Genomic DNA, 25157 nt, shown 5'->3' with positions numbered 1-25157 from the left:
TGAAAACAAAAACAAACAAAAAAAACACCTTAGATTATACTGTGATGTAGAAGGAAAGTCTGAAAAGATTTGCTTTTTTAAAAGTTTTTTTTCCTGCTTGTTTTTAATTACAAATCTCAGGCTTTTGACTACCCTGTTTTTGGTGCAGGACTATATAGATGATTAGAGAAATAGTACAGGACTAAATATTGAAATCTGGTCAACTGAGGACAAAGGGAATTTATTCAGATTGCATAAAGCTTTGGTTTTATTGGATATGATTAACAACTAACAAACTCTTGACAAGCACTCGGGGGAATACGTTCCCTGCATCTACAGCTGAGGGCTGAGTAAGCTTCCCCTCCACTTCTGTAGTCCTCCCATAAAAACAGGGAAGACAAAAACATATTTTAAAATTTTGAAACAAGAAAAAAAAAAAGACTTAAAATGCACATTCCACCTTTACACATAATTAAGTAGAAAAGAGGCACTTTCCTCCCTTTCTATATGTCAACTTTCAGAATGGGATAGGAAACAAAATACCACACTGACAGGTTTCAGAGTAGCAGCCGTGTTCGTCTGTATCTGCAAAAAGAACAGGAGTACTTGTGGCACCTTAAAGACTAACAGATTTATTTTAGCATGAGCTTTGGTGAGCTGCAGCTCGCTTCTTCGGATGCATAGAATGGAACACACAGACAGGGGATATTGATACATACAGAGAACATGAAAAGGTGGAAGTATGCATACCAACAGGCAGAGTCTAATCATCTCAATTGATTAGACTCTTCCTGTTGGTATGCATACTTCCATCTTTTCATGTTCTCCATATGTATAAATATGTATAAATATCTCCCTGTCTGTGTGTTCCATTCTATGCATCCGAAGAAGTGAGCTGCAGCTCACGAAAGCTCATGCTAAAATAAATTTGTTAGTCTTTAAGGTGCCACAAGTACTCCTGTTCTTTTTGAAAATACCATACTGTTATAGAAATATATGGAATGACCTCAAATTGAACACAGCATTCAGTTGTAGACATCTTGCTTCTAAAAGGACACAGCAGGAATAGAAATGAGCAACAAAAGTGAGGAGACAGAGAAAGGCTTCCATATGCAGATTAAAGTGGATTAGGAACACCTAGCCCCTGATCCTGAGATGTGAGTCATGCAAGTGGAGTCCTGCAGAGCTCCCTAGATTTCACTGGGTCTCCACGGTGAGTGCCAGTTTCCTGAACACATCACCTTGCAGGATTAGGACCTCATCTGTAAGGAAGTTCAACAGGAGGTATTATATAGGTATATAATGATCACGAATCACATTGCGAAGGACAACACAATGCTCTGACTGACTGCGTCCAACAATACGAGACAACACTCAATTAAATTAAAAAAGGAACAATGTAACATGGAAAAGCAAACTTATTTCTGCAGTATGAACTTGTGGAACTTACTGTCTCACAATATTATTGAAAACAAACAATGTACGCTCTGTTCTATACTAGACAAAAGATAACTACAGCAAGTCATTGCTTGAATTACACAACTTAAATTTACAACCACCTCTATAGAATGCTTTGCCTGGCATAGCTATTGTGTGTGTGCGTGCATTTTGGCATTGGTTACAGCATCTAGGTTGAGGTCCTTAGCTCAAATCTGCCTGAAGACAAGTGCAGTCTATAATGGTTTCTCTCCAATGCCGGCAAGAAGCCAAAATCACCGCAGTTGAACTTGTTCAGCCAGTCTTCTGAACTCTGTCCCACAATGCAATGTTTCATATTTGGAAATTACTCATAAGCCTTTGTTTCCAGCAACAGCAATGAGCATTTTAGGTTAGATTCTTTAGGAGTCCCAGAAAACCTGGCTTCTGACCATAGCAATAATGTACACATTGCAAAATGCTTCTGTCAAAAGCGGTGTTGCTGTACAGCCACACTACACTACTGCAAGGAAAAGATGATACAATCATTTCCTGCAGTCCATATCCCTTCAAACACTATTCTTAGGAAAGCAGGAACTGTTTTACTTTAGATTCAAAAATCTCTCTAAACGATCAATAAAACTCATAATTATGTATCTCACTATCAAGTCTCCCTGTTGTAATCTTAGATATTCAAAGTAGCCTGAAAATGATGTTGGTCTATTTCCCAGTGGATACGTATGTCTCTGTGTCACAAAAATCACCTGTGGCACCTTTACTGACAGTGTCAGCAATAAGGCAAGGAATTAAATTATTACGGACACAACTATCCCCTTTCTACTCTAGAGGTGATCTGCAGGTCATAGGTGAGGTACGTTGGCAGAGCAGTGTGGAGAAGTCTGAACTCTCTTTCTGTGCTGTTCCTATCCTACGGATAAATAGAGAACTTTTCAAGATCACTAAAATCAAATCATAAGAAGCAACTGCAGATACTCTTCTGTTATATAAAAATAAACAAAGGAGTACTGACATTCACACTTCATGACAAAAGCTGATTACCACATGGAGTCAGAAGAAATTTTCCCCACAACACTCCACAACAGGCCACGTGCTTTTGGAGTTCCTCCTCTTCCTTTGAGAGTTCTAGCATAGGCCCTATCTGAGTCACCATGACAAATCAGACAGCTGACGGACCTAGCCAGCTACTGTATTTTAAAGAAATTTCTTCCATTTAAATCTATTCTGTTGAATAAACAAATATATATTCTGAGGGCCCTTTATCCAGCCTACATACAAAGCAATATTTACTCAAATCAAAATTATATTTATTAGATATATTTTAGACAATATCATAATTAGAAATAAATGCATCACTCCAACAATTTAGCTACAAATAAAACAAAATGCTTAGGGCCGAACTCTGCAATCAGATGGACTAACATGGATTGCACTGACTTCCGAGTGACTGACTGACTGACTAACTGACTGACTGACTGACTGACACACACACACACACACACAGAATGTAGCCTATATTTTTTTCCTCAAACTATTGAATACTATATACAGTAGATGCCACTTAATAGGAATGACTTATAAATGGTTGCTTTGGTTGAATGTGCCTTGTATAAACAAAACAGAACAGGCATTAGAAGAACGGTTTTCTGAAATTCTTCTTCAAACTACCTTCATGAAATAAAAGCATTCTAACTGGAAATTCACTGAAGCCTCTCCTTCCAAATATTTTCATTCAGTACCAGCGAGAAGAGGCTGCCTTCAGTCTATCTTAATGAAGGAGTGCATTTGAGTTTAAATATTTCACTCTGAAGCATAGATCCTGTATTTCAAAAAACAAAACAGCTAAAAAGAAACGTACTGAAAGCAAAAATTATATTATTTATATATATTCTGTTAATATATTTTATTACTTATGTTCCGATAGCACCTAGAGCAGTGGTTCTCAAACTTTTGTACTGGTGACACCTTTCACATAGCAAGCCTCTGAGTGCGACCCCCCCTCCCCACCACCTTATAAATTAAAAACACTTTTAAATATATTTAACACCATTATAAATGCCGGAGGCAACGCAAGATTTGGGGTGGAGGCTGACAGCTTGAGATCCCCCATGTAATAACCTCGCGAACCCCAAGGGGTCCCGACCTAGAGGCCCTAACAAGGTCATGGTCATACTGAAGCATATTACTTGCATGGAGGCCAGACAAACTACTTTAGTGCATTTCAGAATAGCTCAGTTGCAAGGAGGAGAGAGACAATTTTAAGATTTTCTGGGAAAAGTGAAATAAAATTCATTAATTTGAGAACTGCTTTCCAGAATTGTTTAACTTGGTGGATGCCCATATTAATCTAATATGCATTGAAACTGGATGGCGGGGATATTTTCTGCCATATTGAAATATCCTATTGAAAATGTACCCATTTTTCCTCCTTTGCAGAGCTCCTGAATTAGGGAAACATGGCCATTCCTAACTCAAATGGATCTGTTTTAAAGGGGAACAACAACATTTGGTCCAGTTTTATAGTTCAGCTACTTCAACAACAACAAAAAGTCAGCTCTCTTTTCCCCGGTAGGCTCATTTACAACAACACCTGCTATGAAAGATGAACGTAAATGGTACCCTGTCCTTTCCCTAATACGGAGAATAACTCAGAGAGCAGACCCAAAGTGTTAGTTTCTTCAACTCAGAAAGTAACTATGAATTGCCTTGAGCCATTTCAATTAAACAATGCTTCAATCTCGCTAATTTGCTTTTTGACACATCCTTATAATTGTTGAAAATAAAAAATAAAAAACAAACACCAATATTCAGCAGATATAACACTTTGATATAAATTAATTCTAATTTTTCCTCTACTTTTTCTGATCCATTTATAAATTACTACCAACCCAGACTACCATGGCTTGTTAGCCACTGAAATGTGGTGGCTTCCCATTTGTACTCTTTCCATTCACCGATCACGCTGCTATCTTTAAAGATCAAAGAAAGCTAGCTATAAAGTTATGTCTGCCTCAAATTTGACACTCCTTGAAAAGTGTTACAGCAGGGCTCAGTGAATTTTCAGATTCATAACCAGAGCACTTGTTGCAAAATCCTTCCCTTGCCACAGAACTATGTTGCAGAATTTAAAACTTTAATTTTTAAAAACAGATATCTAGCCTTATAGTTCTGAAAATAACCTTATAAGCTAGAATGAATACAAACTGATGCAGGTTGTGTTTCTGTACATGTAACAATACATCTGAGGTGTCAACCGGACTACATATTTCAATGCACTGATCATTGTGAAACCTGGAGATGACAATATAAGTATCATCACTATTAAAATTGTTGTTCACTGCTCATCATTTGATCACAAAGTTCTAGTTAATGGGCTTGACCCACAATCTCAAACCACCTTTCGCACCTACCCAGGGGCTTGATCATGCATGCTCGGTGAAGTCAACGGCAAAACTCCCTAGGACTTTTATGGTGCAGGACCAGGCCTCAAAACCCCAGCTATCCCTTACTCAACTTGCAGATCTCCAGCTTCCTCACTGACAACTTCTCCTATGTAATTTATGAATTATCAATACAAAAATCTGTGGCATAATGAAAATGGAGTCTGAGCAACAGTAAATAAATTGCATTTGACATAAAAAAAAAAAACCAAAAATGACTACTATTATGGTTGAATTACTCATTTTTCATGTTTGACTCATTATAAACATCCATTTTTTTATTTTATTGGAAGTTGGCATAGTATTTTTGATCTGCCATACCATACCAGAGTGCCACAGAAGTTAGTCCAAACAACGCTCACGGCACCTACCATTCAAAACTGCTCAAACACAGAGTTTAAGAGGTCACAATACTTAGCATAGACTCTACAAAAACAAAAGCTGTGTAAGTATTGTATTTTAGTACTGCAAATAAATTTGTTTTGTTTGGGAAGCTGTTAAAAAAAATTTACACATTTCTTAATATAAATGCAGTTGGTGAAAGGTACCAGATACACAAAAATGAAATTCTTTTTATTCCCAGAAAAGGCATACCAAAAGCATCAGCAGTCCAAGTCTTCCTACACAATGCTCTGCTTCAACTCTGTTTTGGTGGGATTATAATCAAGGGCTGAGAGGACAGTTCATTATCTATGGCCTCGGCTGAAGCTATCCTCAAGAATACAAATGGGTAACAAAGTATTTTTATAATGTGGGTTTTCCCATTAGGAAACATATTGAGACTAATAGCTCATTTCACACACACCAAACAGAATTCAAATTAGATATTTCTGATTTGTAGCTATCCAGAATTTTCATTGCCAATCCATTATGCCATACAGTCCTGTTGTACAATACAGCTGCAACCATTACATACTTTTTTGGGGGGAGTGGGAGAGAGAAACAGGTGGGGGAGGGGGGCACATCATTCATACAATTCATCTGCCAGGGTAACTTTAGATTTAAAAGCTTTCCAGCAGAGGGAAGTATTTTAACTGCAATAAAACTCCCTGCCCTTGTACGTTCATTTCTGCTGTCCTACACTAGAGAGTGAATTCACTTTACCAGATTTTAGCATATGTTGGAGAAATCTTGCAACGTATAAATATTAATTTGCTGCATCCATTCCTTGTGCTGTCTCCTACTCCACTGCAAAAGAACTGAGAAACAACAAAAAGGGCTTCGTACATACCAGCACCTTCCACAGTAGCTATAGCTTGTCTTCCATTCAAAAAGGAAGAAAAGTTTAATTTTTAGCATCTTGCAAATAAAGAGAACATTTGGACAATTGGAATAAAAGGCAGTGATTATGAATCAAATATTTCTATGCTTTGTGGATGACAAAACTTTGCCCATATGCTTGTAGTTATTATAGATTTTAGGTTCTAAACGACAATTCTCCAGACTCCTTCATACACACTTTCACTGATACACTGTGCTGCCCTCAATCCTCTGACTCTTTGCCTAAAACCTACTACTCCCACCTTTATTATTTCTTCCTTATCCCAAGGGTATCTTTGTTCCTATTAACTTATGACAAACACACCAAAATGAGAGATTGTATACTTAGCTGTTACACTTTGGCCTAGGTGCTGAACCATACATTTGAGCATTTCGGGTGCTGGGTTGTGTTCTGAGTTTGGCTGCATAGTAACTTGTACGTGATAAAAGTCAGATCTGGCCCAAGTCTGCACTTTGGCCATTGCTGCCACAGGCATATGTGTACAGAGGGAGGAGATAGAAATCACTCTGTGCATTACAATGAAAGAAATCATATTTGAAGATGGCAATTTTAGGATAACTTTTGATTGAGATGACTTTTTCTGCATTGTTTATATGTTTGATGATGTTATAAATTGTTGCAGGAACACTATATTTCAATACCATATTTTCTGAGCTATTCTCCTTTGCCTGAGCTTTTATTGTTGTTTAAGAATACAGCAGAAGCCACTGAAAAGGCAACATTAGCCAATAATGCTTGACAATCTCCTATTCTAAGTATAGGGGAAATCTGTGCTAATTTCCAATAACACCTTGTGGGAACTGCTAGCTAATGGTGACTTTTTGGTGATCACATGTGTATGAAAGAGAATTTAAGCACTCGTCGTTCTTGCTTCTTATAGGGTTTGAGGTACACCTCTACCCCAATATAACGTGACCCAATATAACACAAATTCGGATACAACGTGGTACAGCAGCTCTCCGGGGGGGCGGGGATGCGCACTCCAGCAGATCAAAGCAAATTCGATATAACGCGGTTTCACCTATAACACGGTAAGAGTTTTTGGCTCCCGAGGACAGCGTTATAATCGGGGTAGAGGTGTACTCAGTATCCTTGACTCCCACGGAGGCACTAGATATCTTGCAAGATCAGGGTTATATTATTATAGTACCCCCAAAACAGACTGAGTATTGTCCAAACAGAAAAGAAGACACAGTCCTAGCTTACAATCTAACATGACATTCTATTTGTAGCACCACAATCATCTCTTCTGCAATAATTGTGATGTCATAATCAAAACCTGGGTTTCAAATAAGAAACAACAGGGATGGAGAGAATGAAAGTGGACACTATAGTTAACCTTATAAGTAGCATCACCTCTGAACACAAGATTTTTCAAACTGTTTAATAGAAACACTTATGATTTTTAAAGCATCATAACTCACCTTTACTGTCCACCTGTAACTGTTTTATTATATCCAAAAGACTCACGGGCTCTTGAAACACTTTGTATGATGTCTGAATCTTAATATTCCATTAACATAAAATGAGATAGGCAGAGGAAATTTTCCTGATAAAATATTAAATGTGACTTGCAAAGGCTGTTTTTAAGACTGTTGTGCCTTTTTGCTCATGTAGTTTATTTCAATTTAATAAAAATATACACAAAATATTTGCAAACAAGTGCCTATCTGGAACCTTTGACATGATTTAACAAAACAAAAATAATCTCAACCCAGCAGCTCCACCAAAAGCCCTCTACAGAATGTGAAACCAACTCATCAACACTCAACCGAATAACACTTAACTTTTTGCTTAGGCTTCCTAATCAGCCCCATATCTTCTAGTTGTTCCCCCAACCTGCTAATATTGCCCCCGTCTCATTTGGATTGAGCTTTACAGTCTGGACTATGGGTATGTTTACACTGCAATTAAAAACCTGACTCAGGCTAAGGGGACTCGGGCTGTTGCGGGGGTCTAACTGCAGTGTACATATACACTGATTGGATCAGGTGATATCAAAGTGTCATAAGCACACTGAAAGCACTGCAGCGAATACCTTTTAACTAACCCTCCTAGCAGCCCCATATGCACAAAAAAGAAGGGGATACAATAAGTTCTATTGAACTTCACATGACAGCACCTTTAGGGAAATGCAACTGTCTCAACCCCCTTCTAGGAATGCTTTTCAAAGCAAAAATAGTGCCACCCAAGGCAGCACCATCCACTTGCACTGAAGTATACAGGTGATTCAGCAACACCTGATGAGGAAGAGTACAGCAAACTGCTGATAGATCTATCATCAGAAAGGACACCCATCTACCAATGCAGTTCTCTCTCATATCCATGTCTGTACCCTGACTGACAAGGGGATCTGAAGCATCTAGGTATTCTAGAGTTGTTTTGCCACAACCTTCTCTATATTATTTAAAAAAAACAAACAAACAAAAAAAAACCCCAAGATTCAATACCGGACAACAGTTAGCCATATTGTGAGTGTCGAGCGTTGACTTCTTGAGCAAATGTGACATCGTAACTTCTACATGGGTTTGTCTTCACTAGAAAATTAGGTTGCTTTAGAATAACCTTGTGGAATCATGTTAACTAGCATGGTGTTAAATGTGAGTTTGCAGTGGATATAGATAGGAACAAGCTGTGTTTAACGTCTTGTCAGCTGGCAATGATTAAACCTATAGTTCCAGTAGAGTTTAATCACAGCCAGTTGACATATAAAACAAAACTTGTCCCTGTCTATGCTAACTGCAAAGTCATATTAGTGGATATGATTCCTCAAGACTGTGTTTTAATTTTCTAGTGAAGACAAGGTCTAAATAAAAATGGTAACCAGCCCTTCCCAAGGGAGGAGTTAATCTCCATTCGTAAGAAGGACTTAGTACTTTTCCACTGGCTATTACCAGACTGGAAGAACATAGATTCAGTGGACAAGTTGTGACATGAAGTATTCCCAGCATTATGTCAGTGAGCATTACTGTCCTAAATTCAATCCAGTAAGACCTAACATTTGTCCCCCTCAGATCTGACTCTACAGCCACCAAGCAGATAGCTGAATCTACTCAATTTTGTCCACAAAGTAATCAGAAATTTTCTCATGACAGTAGAGACTCTAATCAGCCCCTGAGTTCAATCAGCTAGAAAAAAAATCCACGGGCAGACTTTGTGGATGCTATAATGGAGACAAAGAACCTCTTCTTCAACCATGGCATAAGAATTCAAAAATTCTTTATGAGACATCTGAGTCAGCCCAAGACTTCCACCACAAATGCTGTCTTCTCTTACGCTTCATTTGTTGCAGGTCATCTGTAAACCACTGTTAAAAACTGAAGAAGGAACCTAGGGACTAACCCATCAACAGGATATAAAGAGAACGTCTAAAATGTTTCTTTTTCCATGTATGTTTTTTCTCTTAAAAAATATCGAGTGTGTCAAGCCTGGTCTTCTCTCTTTTTTTCTGGTGGACTTCTTGGGATGGGGAGCCTCACATGTATAATGTGTGCGCGCATGAATTTACTGGAAGAACAGGGTGAAAGTATGGCACCTCATGTGTTCATTAGACATGAAAATTTAAGTAGACATTAAAACTGTTTGCTTGTGTCTGTTTTTTGTTAAGCTGTCTAAGCAAAATGCCCTTTCTCTCTCAATTACTCTGCCTTCGATCTTGTGATGTCATAATTCCATTAGCTCTTTTGTCGCCACAGAGCATTCCAGGATAGGCAAGACACGAACGTATCTAATAACCAAACACAATTTTCTCCCCTAACCACTTTGGAAGGGTTTTATACATTGATGAATGTTGACAGCAGATATCTTTAACAACTCCCCACCCATCATAGTGTCTGTATTTGTAATTACTAAAATTAAATTTAAAATACTGCAATAACTAAAGTTCTGTCTAAAATGAAATTAGCAAAAAGATGCTCGTAAGTTTACCACTATCAGTTATCTGAGCCTAGGTGGGGAGCGGAAGGGGTGGGACTAGCTGCTTCTCATTCTGGCTGCTCCGGGTCACTGCTCTGTGCAGCATGGCAGCTGCCTGAGAGTGAGCCTAGCTGGAGAGGTGGTGGTGGGCTACCCCCTGCCCAGGCCCAGCTATTGGAGATAGAGGCCAAGCGAGCCGGAGTCCCCTCTTTCCCCTGGCATGTTTCTGGCTTGCATGGCCAACACCACCTCACCAGCTGGGATCTCACAAGCAGCTGCTGCGCTGCACAGAGTCAGCGAGCCGGAGTGGCCAGCTTCAGCCGTGTGAGAAATGCTTCCGTCGCGCACCCCAGCGAGGCCCAGCAGCCAGGGACAGTGGCCAAAGATGCTCGGGGCGGGGGAGGGAGGTGCATCAGGAAAAAGAGAGCGTCCCCCAACCGCAAGTAACTCTGGTGGGGCAGGGAGAGCACAGAGGCCCTGTGCTTGGCACAGGGTGGGGGGGTCTCTGGGCAGAGGAGACACATGGGGCGTGTCCTTCCCTTTAGAGTGAGCCCCCCCCTCTTTCCCCAGTATGGGGAGGCAAGAGTCATCTATGATAAGAAGGATGAATATGAATGTTACCCTACACTGAGGTTTCAAGTTCGTATTGGGAAGGTACATCAAAAGGATTAGGCTTTATGCATCATTGTTTCTGAACAGTACCTAGTGAATACAATGCAATAAGTTGTGGTTCTGTTCCACGGCAAGAAGCTGGTTTGCAGGGGAACTGAATCCCTGGTTGGTTCATGGACAGTAGGTGATAAGATGTTGAGTGGATGAACTGGAGCACAGTCTGTCATATAAACCACATAGATAAAAATACTTGTACTGAATTATTTCCAGCACAATCTTACATGTAAAATATTGAACGTTGTGAAAAGATTTCAGTACACTGAATACTTTAAAATACAACTCTCTGAGCTAAACGGTGTCTAATCTTCACTCCCAGCCACCAAAGACCTCCCAATCCAAAAGTCTGCTTGAGATCTTGGGCTCACACTCCACACCAGCTGCTGTAGTCCATGCAGTGCTTCAAAGCTCAGCACGGAAGGATACGAATCTTAAAAAGCAACACTAGACAGGGTCCACTGAGACTCTATCTTTGGTAAATGTCCTTGAGGATCTGAGACCAAATGATTGTATATAGTGTGTCGACTGAAGGGAAAGGAGTGGCAGCTTGGAGTGAGAGACAAGTAGCTACCAACTGAGAGACACGATGGTCCAGAGCAGGGGTAGGCAACCTATGGCACACGTGCCGAAGGCGGCACATGAGCTGATTTTCAGTGGCACTCACACTGCCCGGGTCCTGGCCACCGGTCCGGGGGGGGCTCTGCATTTTAATTTAATTTTAAATGAAGCTTCTTAAACATTTAAAAAACCTTATTTACTTTACATACAACAATAGTTTAGTTATATATTATAGACTTATAGAAAGGGACCTTCTAAAAACGTTAAAATGTATTACTGGCACGCGAAACCTTAAATTAGAGTGAATAAATGAAGACTTGGCACACCACTTCTGAAAGGCTGCCAACCCCTGGTCCAGAGGTTTCGTTGCTAACCTGGGATTTAAGAGACTCAAGTTCAAGTCCCAGTTCTGTCACAAACTTCCTGTGTGACCTTGGGCCCAGATGCTCAAAAGTACTGAGGGGGTTAGGTGGGCCTTGGTCTCACTGTGCCTCAGATAACGGCACTGCCCCACCTTCTAGGAGTGCTGTGAGAATAAATATTAAAAAGATTCTCAGGCACTCAAGATATTCTGGTAATGGTGGGCATAGAAATACAATAGATAAAACAGACTATATATTTTTGGTGCAGAGGTCCAAAGTTTGCAGGAGTCCAGTCACGTATAAAAAGTTTCCCTGTTTTCTAGCATGCAACATTTTCCCTGGCCAAAAGGTTTAGATATAAAGTTTTCTATGTCTGCTTTGGATTATTAAATGGATACAGGCTGGCATTTGTTGTTGCCCATCAACATTACTGACAAACATTAAAGCATTAATACAAGTATTTTTTTTGTTTTATTCTGTAAAGAGAGGTTCCCTCTGAACCACATAATATGTATTATAATCCCATCAAATACAGGCTTAAAATTTGAATGAACTGCCAAGACAGAGGGCTGAAAATGAATAGACCTTTTAGAATCTTGACAGAATGTTGTTTTTCGCATTCTAATAGTATGTTATGAATTTCCTTCAAACTTAGGCCCCAATCCTGCAACTTGTTCAGGAAACTGAAGTCAATAGGCTCCGTGCAGTCTCAGGGGGCAAGTTGCATGACTGTGAAGGAAGAATCTCATTCACCTTGTTAACTTTCAAAATATAGAAACCTTAGAGCAGTCGCTCTCTAACTTTTATACTGGTGACCCCTTTCATATAGCAAGCCTCGGAGTGCAAATCCCGCCCCTTATAAATTAAAAACCCTTTTTATATATTTAACACCATTATAAATGCTAGAAGCAAAGCGGGGTTTACGGTGGAGGTTGACAGCTCGCAACTCCCCATGTAATAACCTCGCAACCCCCTGAGGGGTCCCGACCCCCAGTTTGAGAACCCCTGCCTTAGAGGTTTGCATTTTAATACCTGAAGGCAGGAAAAAAAGAGGTTTGAAAATCAGCCTTAACTGATGGAGCCAGGGTTCCATTAGTTAAGGTTGTAAAGATTTTTGATGTTTCCGTAATATTTTGCACAACACTTAGTATAGCAGGCACAAATAATGCTAATTTAAGCACTTATGAAACTATCACACTTGTGTGGAAGGAATGAACTTATAAAACAATTATTAAAATATACGTTATACTGGGACAATGGCAGAAAGATCCCAGTGTTTCTGAGTCACATAACATGCACCCCACTGCAATTCCTATAAGGGCTGCTGCTTATTGATTTTGACCCAGTCTTGGGCAGCAAAATTCTCATCAAATTTCCAGTTGTTGCTTACAGCAGGTCAGCACTACCAGCCTTAGCAAGACTCCGATCCCTACTATAGTCTGGCTGTAAGCTACCACTGACATTTTCAACTGTCATATAAACTACTCAAAACAGGTCTAATTGAGTCAATGTTTAACACACCCGTGGCTCATATATGCTACACTTCCCAATGATAATACCACCAGTGGAGCTCAACCAATGTTAGCAATATTAGAAAATTCTGAGGCCATTGCCCTGGTGGAAACAGTGTCTGTGAATTGAGACAACCAGTCAAACATGAAAACAAGACTTATTATTCTTTTTTCATCGCCAGTTACAAAATTGCTGACAATGTATATGCTTCACCAACTTTTGTCTACCCCTGTAAAGAGTATTTCTATTTGTCTAAGTTCAGGCTGTTTATCCTTGCTTTACTGCTTGCTGTCCGTATGTCACTCCCACTATGTATTAACAGTGTCCTAAGTAATAAACACGAGGCACCGACTTGATTGGAAAAAAAGTAGATCAGTGCTCTAGTACTAAAATAGAACTGATCAAGTCAATTTAAAAAACAACAGAGTATACTGTAGAATGGTCCATGGGTTCTGCTCCCAAAGATATCCTGGCCTGCTAGAGACTATTTAGGGACAAAGATCATCATGCTAACCAGTTAAAAACCTGGTCTGAATAATATGGTAAGTCAGACAGATTTATTATGATACCTTTGGTTAAGAGTCCGTTTAATACCTTAAGACGTCCACTAAGGAACCTTAGGTACAAAACAATGGTCTTGAAGATCTGGTGAGTTTTCTCCACATGCATGTTCTAACAACATAATTACAAGCAGGGAAACCTCTTCATGCACATTTCGTCTTAATAACAAATCATGCTCACCTTCTCTACAGAGTCGCATTGCTTCTCGATTTTTCCCATACTCCTTGAAACTTTCTTCCAATGCTGTTCCTTAAAAAACAAAAACAAAACAACACCCAGACATTAGGCATCAGCCTACACAGGGCTTACAGAGTCATGGTGATGCAGCCACTCACCAGTACACTTGTCAAAACCCTGTGCGGTCCTACACTTATATACAGGTGAGACTGGCACATGGAACTTGCATATGCACCGTCCCCTACCATAAAACCCAGCATAGATATGAGGTACAGACCACCGGTCCACCCAGGATCCTAGAGGGAAGGTGCAGGATCCCAGAACTCACACAGTTCCTCCAACTGTGAACCTATGAAGAGTGATGCCCCACCGGAGGTTCACACAGACCTCCTCCTCCAAAGTATGCAGAATACCGGCGGGCGGCCCCTAGGACTTACTTACATCTCCAACTGGTGCACCCGGGATCGCAGGGGCCCAAGGTGCCCACCGGTATGTCTCTCCCTCACACACCCACCAGCGCTCCCAAGCTCCTGGGGATGGGGGAGGGGGAGTTTCCCGTCCCCGGGCTCACGCAGACCCTCTAAGCAGAGCATCCAGGACCCATCCCGGAGACAGGGGTGCTGCAGGAAAGCCACATCCCACCCTGCCTCGCACAGGTTCCTCCAGCAGCGTGCCCAGGATCCCGGGGAGGAGGGTCCCGGCCCCGGAGTGTCCCCCGGCGGCGCTCCGCCTCCAAGGCTCCCGCGGGTAGCTCTCCCGGAGCGGTGCCCGGCTAGGGTGGCCCCTTGCCCGGGCGCTCCCGAGCTCCCCGGGGAACGTGGGGGGGGGGCGCTCTGCTCACCATCGTTTCCGTGAAGTTTAGCAGCATCGACCCAGTGGCTCCAGGGCTGCCCCAGCATCGCCTCCGGGCTGGGCAGGGACCTGCGCTCTCCGACGGTCGCCATTGCCGCTGTGGTGGCGGAGGGGCCGGGGCCGCTCTCGCCGCCGCCGCCGCCTCCTCCTCCTCCGTGCCGGGGCCGCCGCCGCCGCTGCCTGGCCGCCGCCGCCGCTCTGCGCTGTTCCCCTCTGACGTCACCCGCGGCCCGCGCCGACATTCTTTCCGCTGCTACAATGTAACGAGAAAAGTCAGCGGGCTCTTAAGGTGGCGCCGCGGTTAAGGAGGCTCCGAGATGTTACCAGCCCACCAGCGAGACAGCGGGCTGCTGCCGCTATGGGCACGGACAGCGGCAGAGCCAGCCTCTTCCTTGGGTTCGGTCCCCGTTAACTTTCTACAAGCACCTAGGGGGCGGGGGGGCCTTCAGAGTCTCATTTCTAGGATCCCACCCCACGGCCGGTCACCGGTGGCAATACACGCAGCTGTTCTCCTCCCACAGCCCTACGAGTCCTACTCAAGAAGCTGCTTTGCGAAACGCAATGGAGGTGAAGACCCGACAAAAACAAAGTCCACATCACCACCACCACCCCGCCCCCCCGCGTCCCAAACCAGTGAATTCCGAGAGGCAGACTCGCGGGAGGAGGTAGATGGCTGACGGGATGATAGAGTAACGGCTTCATCAGCTACAATTTTCTCATTTTAGAAATAACCAACCAACATCTCTCTGTGCGAGCCGATTCACGTAGGTCATTTCTGCCCAGCAGCGCTCGCCAGACTCCCTTAACCAGGGCGCCTCCCTCCCCACCTTAAAGTCTTCACGTCACGCCCAGGAGTAGAGGCTGTATAGGAAACAAGCAGGAAACTAACCCCATGTATGTAACTCATCCTCACCCCACCCTATACATGCTCCTTTCACAAGGGTCACCCACCAATCTTTCCTTAAAAGGTGCCGTTTAATATCTAATACATTTCGCCTTATTATTTTTCCCAGCTAGGCAGATTTAGTTGTGTGAATGTCCCTTCTCCCAGGCTATGATTCTTCACGACTTTACATCTGTCAAAAACACAAATGAAGACACAGGCTGCCAACTTTCTACGCTCTGGGTTATTTGGGGTTAAAAGAAAGCAGCAACCGCAAAAAAAAAAATCTCTTCATTTAATGAGAAAGAGTTAAAGCTAAAATGATGACTAGCAAGACAAATTATTCTAAAGAATCCTTAACAGCTTCAAGCTGTTATGTCAGCAGCTCCACTGACCACTGTGCAGTGACACACTGAAATTAAAGGGGCACAACCCATTTAAAGCGGATATTTTAAAATAATCCTAAAAAATAAACATTCTTTGTTAAAACTGAATATATTAATTAGATTGATACCATTTTGCTTTTTACATTCCACTCAGACTGTACAATTAAAATATTTTGAATAGGTCAATTTCACTTTTGTTTTTACTTAATTTTATTTTTCAGTTATTCACGCACAAATTATTGGTTGTTCACAAAACTGCTGGGTCATGTTTTTTGATTCACAGATTTTGTAACTACTGCCCAACATTTTATTTTTAATATCCTCATTTTTTGCCTAAGCTAATAGATGGTGTTGAGTAGTATTTAATTAAGTGATATAACTAGGGCTGTCAAGCGAAAAAAAAATTAATCGTGATTAATTGCGTGATAAAAAAAATTAATCATGATTAACTGCACTGTTAAACAATAATAGAATACTATTTATTTAAATATTTTTGGATGTTTTCTACATTTTCAAATACATTGATTTTAATTACAAACACAATACAAAGTGTACAGTGCTCACTTTATATTTATTTTTATTACAAATATTTGCACCTTAAAAAACAAAAGAAACTGTATTTTTCAATTCACTTAATACAAGTACTGTAATGCAATCTCTTTATCGTGAAAGTTGAACTTACAAAATGTAGAATTATGTACAAAAAAATAACTGCGTTCAAAAATAAAACAATGTCAAACTTTAGAGCCTACAGTCCACTCAGTCCTACAGTCAGGCAATCACTCACACAAACAAGTTTGGTTACAATTTGCAGGAGATAATGCTGCCTGCTTCTTGTTTACAATGTCACCTGAAAGTGAGAACAGGCGTTTGCATGGCACTGTTGTAGCCGGCATTGCAAGATATTTACGTGCCAGATGCGCTAAAGATTCATATGTACCTTCATCTTCAACCACCATTCCTGAGGACATACGTCCATGCTGATTACAGGTTCTGCTCGATAACGATTCAGAACAGTGCGGACCAACGCATGTTCATTTTCATTATCTGAGTCAGATGCCACCAACAGAAGGTTGATTTTCTTTTTTGGTGGTTTGGGTTCAGTAGTTTCCGCAACAGAGTGTTGCTCTTTTAAGACTTCTGAAAGCATGCTCCACATCTCGTCCTTTTAGATTTTGGATGACAATTCAGATTCTTAAACTTTGGGTAAAGTGCTGTAGCTATTTTTAGAAATCTCACATTGGTACCTTCCCTTTGCGTTTTGTCAAATCTGCAGCGAAAGTGTTCATAAAAGGAACATGTGCTGGGTCATCATCCAAGACTGTTATAACATGAAATACATACCAGCAGAATGCTGGTAAAACAGAACAGGAGACATACTATTCTCCCCCAAGGAGTTCAGTCACAAATTTAATTAACGCATTATTTTTTTAACGAGCATCATCAGCATGGAAGCATGTTCTTTGGGGTGGTGGCCGAAGCATGAAGGGGCATACAAATGTTTGGCGTATCTGACATGTAAATACCTGCAATGCGGGCTACAAAAGTGCCATGCAAATGCCTGGTCTCACTTTCAGGTGACAATGTACATAAGAAGCAGGCAGCAATATCTCCCGTAAATGTAAACAAACTTGTTTGTCTTAGCGATTGGCTGAACAAGAAGCAGGACTGAGTGGACCTGTAGGTTCTAAAGTTTTACATTATTTTGGTTTTGAGTGCAGTTATGTAACAACAACAAAAATCTAGATTTGTAAGTTATGCTTTCAGGATAAAGAGATTGCGCTACAGTACTTGTATGAAGTGAACTGAAAAATACTATTTCTTTTATCATTTTTACAGTGCAAATATTTGTAATAAAAATAATATTATAAAGTGAGCATTGTACACTTTGTATTCTGTGTGTATTAGAAATCAATATATTTGAAAATGTAGAAAAACATCCAAAATATTTAATACATTTCAATTGGTATTCTATTTTTTAACAGTGTGATTGATCGCGGTACATTTTTTAAATTGCAATTAATTTGTTTGAGTTAATCATGTGAGTTAACTGTGATTAATTGACAGCCCTAGATATAAACCTTTGGTGAAAAATATTTCTGATTATTAGCAGCTTTGCATGCTTGGAAGTAACCATAAGTTTTGCAAAATTAAACTCTTCTCTGAACTGACTCCAAAAATATTTTTAAAATTCAGGGATTTTTTTCCCTGTGAATTAAAATGTTAAAGTAAAATTACCAATTTAAAATCACAGGCACTGATCCTACGAAGTCTTAGACTATGTCTACACTAGCAAGCTTACAGCAGCACAGATGTACCGATACAAGTGCGCTGCTGTAAGATTGCTTGTGTAGCGGCTCTATGCCAACAGGAGACAGCTCTCCCTTCAACATCATAAAACCACTTCCATGAGCACCGGTAGCTATGTCAGACAGAGAAGCTCTATCACTGACATAGCGCCGTCTACACGGATGCTTTTGTCAGAGTAACTTATGTTGCTCAGAGGTGTGTTTTTTCACACTCCTGTGTGACATATTGTAAGTTATACCGACAAAAGTGGCAGTGTACACAAGCCCTCAGTCACATGCTTAGTCCCACTGACTTTAATCTGATTACTTACACTGCATAGAGTTAAACAGGTGTGTAAATCTTTGCAAGACCGGGGCCATATACTGTAAACAAATGTATTTATCTGTACCTTATGAAATCTTAGATCCTAATCTTACAAAGATTTATGCACATGCTTAACTTTAACTGCAGTGAGTAGTGCCACTGAAGTTCTACAGCTTAAGCACATGCATAACATTCATGTATGTTGTCTTATTGAAGACAATGGGACTACTCGTGTGAGCAATGGTACACATACATGCTTAAGTGTTTCCAGGACTGGGATTTTAGATTATTAAATGTTAAAGAATTTTAAGAATCCAATTTACCAGTCACCACTTATGCTCTTTATAAGCATATTGTCCACTTCAATACGTAAATAAAGTTTGTGGACAACACCAAACTCAGAGGAGTTGTAAGCAAGGACCTTGATAAATTTGAGAACTAATCTGAAATCAACAAAATAAAATATAGGCAAGTGCAAAGTACTACACGTAGGAAGGAAAAAAATCAAAGGCACAAATGCAATATGGATAATAACTGGTTAGGCATTAGTACAGAAGAAAAGGATCTAGAGGTTATAGTGCGACACAAATTGAACATGCCAACAATGTGATGCAGTTGCAAAAAAAGAAAAAAAAAGAAAAAAGACTAACATTCTGGGGTGTATTAACCAGAGTGTCCCAAGTAAAACACAGTAGGTAATTGTTCTTCTCTACTTTGCACTGGTGAGGCCTCAACTGCAGAATTGTGTCTAGCTTTGGTGCCACACTTTAGGAAAGATGTGGACAAATTGGACAGTTGTTTTACACTCAATATTAAGTCTGTGACATAAGCAAAAAAGCAAGTGATTCAGGTGGTAACAGATCTCAAATTCTTTCCTGAATGATGCAAAACTCTTTTTTCTGCTATAGAATCCAGGTGGAAAAAGACCCTATTGGCTTCTCCCAAGTTCCTGGGGAACCTATCACATCATTACTGAGCTCAAATACTTGTGTATCTAGGGAAAGTTAAAAGACAGAATTGATGTTGAATTTTTCTGACTTGTGTCACAGTCCTTATTTGCTAACACAGTTCTGGCTTGTTATGGAGGAAGCGGTCACAGGCATTGTAATCAATAAGGTTTCTTTTCTTTTTTTTTTTTTTTTGCGCACGTTGTTGAAGGAGATAAACCAGTTTAGCCAAAAGTAAAATAAAAGACTTAATTTTGAAACAAAATTACACGATGAACTAGCCCTTAAAATGAGCCAATATATTTGCCTATTTATCAGTTAAAAATGTTGACAATGGTCCAGTTATTTAAACATGGTTACTACTTTAAAACGGCTTGTGCCAATCAGTTAAACATACACCTTTTTATTTATCTATTTTTAACAGATACATACATGTTGGTTGTCCTCTTTCTTGCTACTGTCTACTCTTTACACCTTGTTATTCCCCCCCTCCCCCAATCAACAATGTTTTTGCTACATAGGATCCTGATCGGGCCTAATTCTGCATGTTGGGCCTCAGGTTGGCTTTTACTATACTATTTTGAAACATTTCTCCAGCATGTCATGAATACATCAGTATTCCAGTAGAGGGAGAAGAGTGGCAGCAGAAAGAGCAATTCATCAGTTCAATGGACAAGATTACTGACTGCCAAATCAGAAACTAGGAATAATAAAGTCAGATGAGAAACTGATTTTATGGGAGCTGTAGATGGAGTGATAATTTTCTTTTTCATGGCTTGAGCAGACCAAATGTATGTACTACCAGATGAGAAAATTACTATTCTTGCACATGCGTTACTTGTTTTTCTTTCCTGAATCACTCAAGTATCATTGTTTTAAAGTATAAAAATAGTTTTGGGCAGTACTAAAAAAAGATCTGTCAATGGTTGGGGGGGAATAATTTTGAATGCATAAACAGGGTTTGAAAAACTCACTTGCTGGGGCGATAAGGAATTTGGAACAAAAAATCAAGTGGGCATACTGGGGCCAGGGAGCAGAGCAGCCTGGGCAAAAAGGAAAGCCTAGGAGATGAATGATGCAGGAGCCAATATTCCTTTAAGAGAAAGGGAAGGGGAACCAGTAGTACTGCTAATATTTTCCTGCAGGAGGGGGCTTACTGATGAAGCAGAACAGTCCAAGGGCTGCTGTTATTTTAGGTAGAACGGGATGCAGAAAGGAACCTGTGGGTGGATGGGTGAACTTGTAGGGGGAAAGAGGTGTATAAAAGAGAGAAAGGGTGGGCATGAGGGGTGAGAGAGAAAGCAAATGAGGGGGAGTAAAATACAGATGCATAGACAGAGAAAGACAGATATTTGGGAAGAAGTGGAAGAAATGTGACACCAAAAATATAGGTGAGAAGGTACAGTAACTCCTCACTTAACATTGTAGTTACGTTCCTGAAAAACGCAACTTTAAGCGAAACAATGTTAAGCGAATCCAATTTCCCCATAAGAATTAATGTAAATGAGGGGGTTAGGTTCCAGGGAAATTTTTTTCACCAGACAAAAGACTATAAGTATAAGTTCTAAACAAACAATTTAATACTGGTACACAGTGATGATGATTGTGAAGCTTGGCTGAGGTGGAGGAGTCAGAGGGTGGGATATTTCCCTTACTGCTAAATGATGAACTAACAATTGGCTGAGCCCTCAAGGGTTAACTCTCTCACTGTGCAAGGCAGCAGGAATGAAAGGAGATATGCGCATTTCACCTTTAAATACACTGCCTTGTTAATTAGATCAGATTGCTGAGACCGCAGCTGCTGCAAGCTCCCTCTGTCCTGAGCCCTGCTCTATGGAAGATGGGGTAAGCGGTGTGCAGGAGCATGGGGGAGGGGGACACCCTGACATTAGACATAGGGGGAGGGATAGCTCAGTGATTTGAGCATTGGCCTGCTAAACCCAGGGTTGTGAGTTCAATCCTTGAGGGGGCCACTTAGGGATCTGGGGCAAAAATTGGTCCTGCTAGTGAAGGCAGGGGGCTGGACTCAATGACCTTTCAAGGTCCCTTCCAGTTCTAGGAGATTGGTATATCTCCAATTATATATATATTTTTTTATATTAGCCCCCTCTTCCTTCCCTCCCCCCCCCCAGCACAGCAAGCAGGAGTCTCGGGGAGAAGCTCCAAGGCAGAGGGAAGGAGCAATAGATGGCAGTGTGGGGGAGGGACACAGCTGAACTGCAGGCAGCTGCTGTAGAGGGAACTTAGGGGAGCGGGGAGCTGATAGGGGGCTGCCGGTCCACCCTGGTTCCAAGCCCCTACCAGCTAGCTGCAAGGGACTGCTCTTCCTGCAAGCAGTAGACAAAGCAGGCTGCTGCCAAACGACCTTAGAAGGGAGCATTAAACAATTTTAAACGAGCATGTTCCTTAATTGATCAGCAGTGTAACAACAAAACAACGTTAACTGGGACGACTTTAAGTGAGGAGTTACTGTACAATATGTAGGAAAGAAAACAACAAAAGTATAAGGACACAGAAGAAGAGAAGGAAAAGAAGGAACATCACACACCTAAAACAACACAGACAATAGGAAAGAAAAAGAGGAGTGAAGCAAGAAGGGGAAAATCAGGTTAAAAAACCTCACAAAAGGAAAAGTAAATTACAATGTTAAAGTTCATTAAATAGAAAGTTGATTGACAATGCTACAAACAAATATAATACAAAACCAGTACACAACTGGTTTTAATTGTGGGTGTCGTTACTGGGGGCCATGAGGTGTAGATATTGCTTCACCTGGGCAAGGAGGCTTCATCCTTGTGCTAGGTCAGTGTTTCTCAAACTGGGGTCGCCGTGTGTGTAGGGAAAGCCCCTGAAGGGACGGGACAGTTTGTTTACCTGCTCCGACCGCAGGTCCAGCCGATCGCGGCTCCCACTGGCTGCAGTTTGCTGCTGCAGACCAATGGGAGCTGCTGGAAGCGGCACGGGCCAAGGGACTTACTGGCTGCCCTTCCAGCAGCTCCCATTGGCCTGGAGCAGCGAACCGCAGCCAGTGGGAGCCGCGATCGGCCAGACCTGCAGACGGGGCAGGTAAACAAACCAGCCTGGCCCACCAGGGGCTTTCCCTACACAAGTGGTGACCCAGTTTGAGAAACACTGTGCTAGGTGGTGCTGGAGAAATTTTTCAAGCCTAAGTCATAAGCATGGGACACAACAGCCATACTGGGTCAGACCAATGGTCTATCTAGCCAAATATCCTGTCTCTGATAGTGGCCAGTGCCAGATGCTTCAGAGGGAATGAACAGAACAGGGCAATCTCAAGTGATGCATGGCATCTGCTCCCAGCTTCTGGCAGCCAGAGGTTTAGGGACACCCAGATCATGGGATTGTGCCCCTGACCATCCTGGCTAATAGCCATCGGTGGACCTATCCTCCATGAACTTATCTAAATCTTTTTTTAACCTAGTTATACTTTTTTGGCCTTCACAATATTCCCTGGCAACAAGTTCCACAGGTTGATTGTGCGTTGTGTGAAGAAGTACTTCCTTTTGTTTATTTTAAACCTACTGCCTATTAATTACATCGATGACCCCTGGTTGTTGTGCTATGTAAAGTGGTAAATAACACTTCCCTATTTACTTTCTCCACACCATTCTTGATTTTATAGATCTTTATCATATTTCCCCTTAGTTGTCTCTTTTCTAAACTGAGCAGTCCCAATCTTTTTAATCTCTCCTCGTATGGATGCTGTTCCATATACCTAATCATTTTCATTGCTCTTCTCTGCAGCTTTTTCAATTCTAATATATCTTTTTCGAGATGACGCAACTTGAACTGCACACAGTATTCAAGGTGTGGACATACCATGGACTTATATAGTGGCATTATGACAGTTTCAGTTTATTATCTACCCCTTTCCTAATGGTTTCTAATAGTCTGTTAGCATTTGACTGCCACTACACATTGAGCAGATGTTTGCAGAGAACTATGCATGACGACTCCAAGATCTCTTTCTTGAGTGGCAGCAGCTACTTTAAAACCTATGATTTTGTATGTATAATTAGACTCATCAGCCTGTAATTTCAAGGATCACCTCTGGAGCCCTTTTTAAAAATCGGCATTACATTAGCTATCCTCCAGTCATCTGGCACAGGCGCTGATTTAAGCGATAGGTTACATACCAGAGCTAGTAGTTCTGCAATTTAAAATTAACAGTTCCTTCAGAACCTCCTTCAATTTATTCTAAACCCGCCTCTACAGATACCTTACTCTGGGGATAGTTCTTCAGATTTGTCACCTAAAAAAGAATGATTTGAGTGTGGGGTTCTCCCTCACATCCTCTACAGTGAAGACTGTTGCAAAGAATTCATTTAGTCTACACAATGGCCTTGACTTTGAGTGCTCCTTTGGCACCTTGATCGTCCAATGGTCCCACTGACTGTTTGATAGGCTTCATGCTTCTGATGTACTTAAAATAAAGTATGCTATTAGATTTTTTGTCCTTAGCTATTTGCTCTTCAAACTCTTTCTTGACCTGCCTTATTATACTTTTACATTTGATTTGACAGAGTTTATGTTCCTTCCTATATTCCTCATTCGGATCCGACTTCCAATTTTTAAAAGATGCCTTTTTGCCTCTACCTGCCCTCTTTTACTCTGCGGTTTAGCCATGCTGACTTTTTTTGGTCCTCTTACCAATTTTTTTAAATATTTGGGATATACATTTAGTTTGAGCCTCTATTATGATATTTTTATATAGTTTCCATGCAGTTTCCAAGCATTTCACCCTTGTGACTCTTCCTTCTAATTTCCATCTAACTAGCTTTCTCATTTTTGTGTAGTTCCTTTTTTTGAAGTTAAATGCTACTGTGGTGGGTTTCTTTGACATTTTCCCCCCTACAAGCATCCAATTCTTCCTGTATAATATTCCAGTCCCCCTTTGTATTGATGATCCCTACCAACTTTGTGACATCAGTAAATTTCATTACCACACTCTGTGTGCCAAAATCATTAATGAAAATATTAAGCAAGATCAGTCCCAAGACTCATCCTTGAGGAACTCTTGCAGTAACCTCTTTCCAGCCCTGCAGGTTTCCTTTCAGCACAACCCTTTGTCATCTCCCCTTTAGCCAGTTCTGTGTCCACCTTACAATTCTTGTACCAATCCCCATCTTCTCCACCTTAACTAATGATTAACCATCTGATACGATGTCAAATCCTTAAATGAAGTCCAGATAGAGTAGATCTACCACTTCCCCTAGTCTAAAAAATCTTTTATCTCATCAAAGCAAGACATCATGTTAGTCTGGCACAATCTACCTTTGGTAAATCAATGTTGCATTTTATCTGATTTTCCACTTAGTTCCATGTCTTTAATTATTCTTTCCTTCAAAGTTTATTCTAAAGTTTTGCATACTATTGAGTGAGACTAACAAATCTGCAGTTGACTGGATCACTTTTTGTCTCCTAAAGTATTATATTTACTACTCTCCAGTCATACAGTACCACCCCCAAATTTCATAGATTTATTAAAAATCCTTGCTACCAGACTTGCAATTTCATGTGGCAGTTCTTTCCATATTCTGGGATGAAGATTACCTGGACCTCCTGA

At 40.9% G+C, this 25157-nt stretch overlaps 1 protein-coding gene across 1 annotated transcript in view; it reads right to left on the bottom strand.

Annotated features, from left to right (window-relative positions):
- ATXN7 (ataxin 7) overlaps window positions 1-25157 on the bottom strand; it is a 115720-nt gene that overhangs the window by 70960 nt on the left and 19603 nt on the right. The window contains exons 3-4 of the mRNA XM_045024956.1: window positions 14731-14994; window positions 13893-13961 (exon numbers count right to left, since the gene is read on the bottom strand). Of these exons, the coding sequence (XP_044880891.1) occupies window positions 13893-13961; window positions 14731-14983 (322 nt within the window). The 5' untranslated portion in view covers window positions 14984-14994. The remainder of the gene's footprint in view (window positions 1-13892; window positions 13962-14730; window positions 14995-25157) is intronic.

Source organism: Mauremys mutica, chromosome 7, assembly GCF_020497125.1.
Source record: "Mauremys mutica isolate MM-2020 ecotype Southern chromosome 7, ASM2049712v1, whole genome shotgun sequence".
Lineage (NCBI taxonomy): Eukaryota > Metazoa > Chordata > Testudines > Geoemydidae > Mauremys > Mauremys mutica.
The sequence above is the reverse complement of the archived record's forward strand: the minus strand, read 5'-3'. Positions and strand labels throughout refer to the sequence as shown.